The sequence below is a fragment of the Camelina sativa genome, chromosome 7 (assembly GCF_000633955.1).
Source record: "Camelina sativa cultivar DH55 chromosome 7, Cs, whole genome shotgun sequence".
Lineage (NCBI taxonomy): Eukaryota > Viridiplantae > Streptophyta > Magnoliopsida > Brassicales > Brassicaceae > Camelina > Camelina sativa.
Window position 1 is genome coordinate 30,010,266 of NC_025691.1, and position 2,393 is coordinate 30,012,658.

A 2,393-nucleotide genomic window follows, 5' to 3' on the forward strand; every position below is an offset into this window, starting at 1 on the left:
CCGCAGCCTTGGCTTTTTGAATCTCAGACCTCAACTCTTTGACGATTGAGGGATGCGCTGAACTACTCGTTCTCTGTGCATGTTCCTCTTCCATCGCCCTAAGCTTAACAAGCCTCTGATTCAGCTCCTGTAGTGAGAACCAACCTTGTTCTTTCTTTCCTTCTGGTCTATACAATCTTAGCTTCTCTCCCAATTCGTAAGGATCATAACTCTTGTAAAACTCCGATTTCATATCCTCAGCGTCGTCGTTCCCTTGTTCTAACTCCTCGGCAAACACTGAATGTGGCAATCCTTCTCCTCCGATTACATTTGAACGGAGATTTGTATTGAATTGCGTCTTCATAGTGTTCTGTAACCCAGATAAACTGGCCCATTTGCCTTCTTGTGGTCTCATCTGCCTCAAGTTCTCCTTTACTCTTGCAAATGACGTACCCTCGATTTTACGAGTCCCATACGAATCTCCAGATTTCGATAACACATTCTGTTTGTAAACATCCTGCCAATCCCTCGGCGAAGGAGCTGCTTCTCTGCTTCGGAACTCGTTCAGATTCCTCCTGATTTCCTGAATTCGGCCGCCGATTTGGTTACCGGAGAGCGACGGCGATGGATTTTGAGCTTTGCTATCGAACCTGGGGAACTGTCTCCTCCCATCCTGAGGCTGACTCTGTTTCAGGCTGCTTTTGATACCACTGAAGTAGGATGGGATTTTGAAATCCGACGGAGGCGAAGATGTAGTAGAAGACGGTGATTGAGAGCGGTGTTCGCTAGATTCGTTCCCGTCTTGAGGAGATGATGAAGAGGAGGAGGAAGAGGTTGAGAAAAGGTGAATGAGTGATGGATTAGAATGTAACCTTTGCTTAGGTCTGGCGAGATTAAGCGCCATTGAAACTGATCTTGGCGGCTCCTGAAGCTTTTATTAGGGTTTTGTGGGTGGGTACCGTCGCAGCGTAGTTGATGAACATGGAGGAGGAGCCGTTTCAAGTGAGAAATGCAAATGATGGTCTCAGTTCGGTTATCTATTAAACCGGAATTGATCTGCCGAGTAAGTAAACCGGATACGAAAGAAGGGACGGCCGACGGTTTGTTTGCTTTTCGCCCTTTCGGTAAAAGTGAAAGTCAAATCAAATGGGAACTACTACTAACTAACTATCATCATCATCATTACTGACTGACTTGAGATGAGTAAATCTTACGTAAGTGAGGTCAGAAGGTTCGATTCGCCAGGTCTTTTTGTTCTTCGGCATTTTAATATTTTAACTAAGATTAAACATTAGATTACATTATCTGGTGTGACATGTATTTAAGGAACCAAAAAAAAAGAAAAAAAAAAGTGGTATTTGATTGTGTATGTAGCAATTTCTTCTTAAATGCTACATCCGCTTCAGATGAAATTCGATACCGTGTTATCATGTTACCGTGTCGACGAAAAGTAAAAATGTTAGTTCACTGACTAGCTTTTCGTACAATCGGGGACTATAAAATAAAACGTTTTCGAGAGAGAGACGTATGTGTTCCACTAATACGAATACTGACCCTTCTTAACAAAGACTGTGTATTTGCACGAATACATTTTCACGACACGTGTTCTTTATCCTTTGGTGTTCAAACAAAAAAAATCACTTGCAAACTACTCCATTTTCAACTGAGATACGTGTCTAATACAAGAAATTCAAACCCTATTTTTATGTATGGTAATGGTTCTATTTTTGTTTCAACTTAGACCGTGCTTTCCCATTTTAATTTTGCCTGTGCAAATTAAATCCGGTATATCTCCAAACACCTTCCATTAATTGAATATTTATTTACTTTTTTGTACAAATTTGAGTTTCCCTATTACCTTGGCATAAATGATGACAGTCTTGGATATTTCCATACTCGGGGAGCATTAGGTTAGGAAGGAGTTGAGGTGACCAAGAAATTGAATAGTCATGAATGCAAGGGTAACCAAAAAAAAACTTAATTCAGCAATCCAAATATCAAATTCGACCATATTTTCATAAAGTAACATAAAAAATACTACTGTAATATGTGTAGTTTATAGAAATAGTGAATATGTCCTGTGCGTGTGAATGTATAGTTGTTTCTATCTAGCATGACATCCCTTTTCTTTTTTCTTTTTCCAAACTCATGTTTTTACAACAATAGCATCTTCTAACTAAAGAAATCACTATGGGAACTTCCAAACTTTGAACAACTACAGTTTTGATTCTCGCGCATGTAAAACATATCTTATATTCATTCCAACACACGATTAACAAAAATAAAAGAAGCTTGCCACAAATGGTCTATGCCACGTATGTTATCAAGAGGGTCCTACACTTATCAAGAAAGAGAAAAAAAATATATTTATAAGTTTATTTTTTTGCAATCTCCCATTAATCTAAACTGTGCAA

General features: G+C 39.2%; 1 protein-coding gene across 1 annotated transcript; it reads right to left on the reverse strand.

The window, feature by feature from the left end:
• LOC104705097 lies at nucleotides 2-1,008 on the reverse strand (the record flags this gene model as incomplete). The annotated part of the gene is made up of 1 exon (XM_010421085.1): nucleotides 2-1,008. A coding segment is annotated over exon 1 (882 nt), but the record flags the coding sequence as incomplete, so codon positions are not given.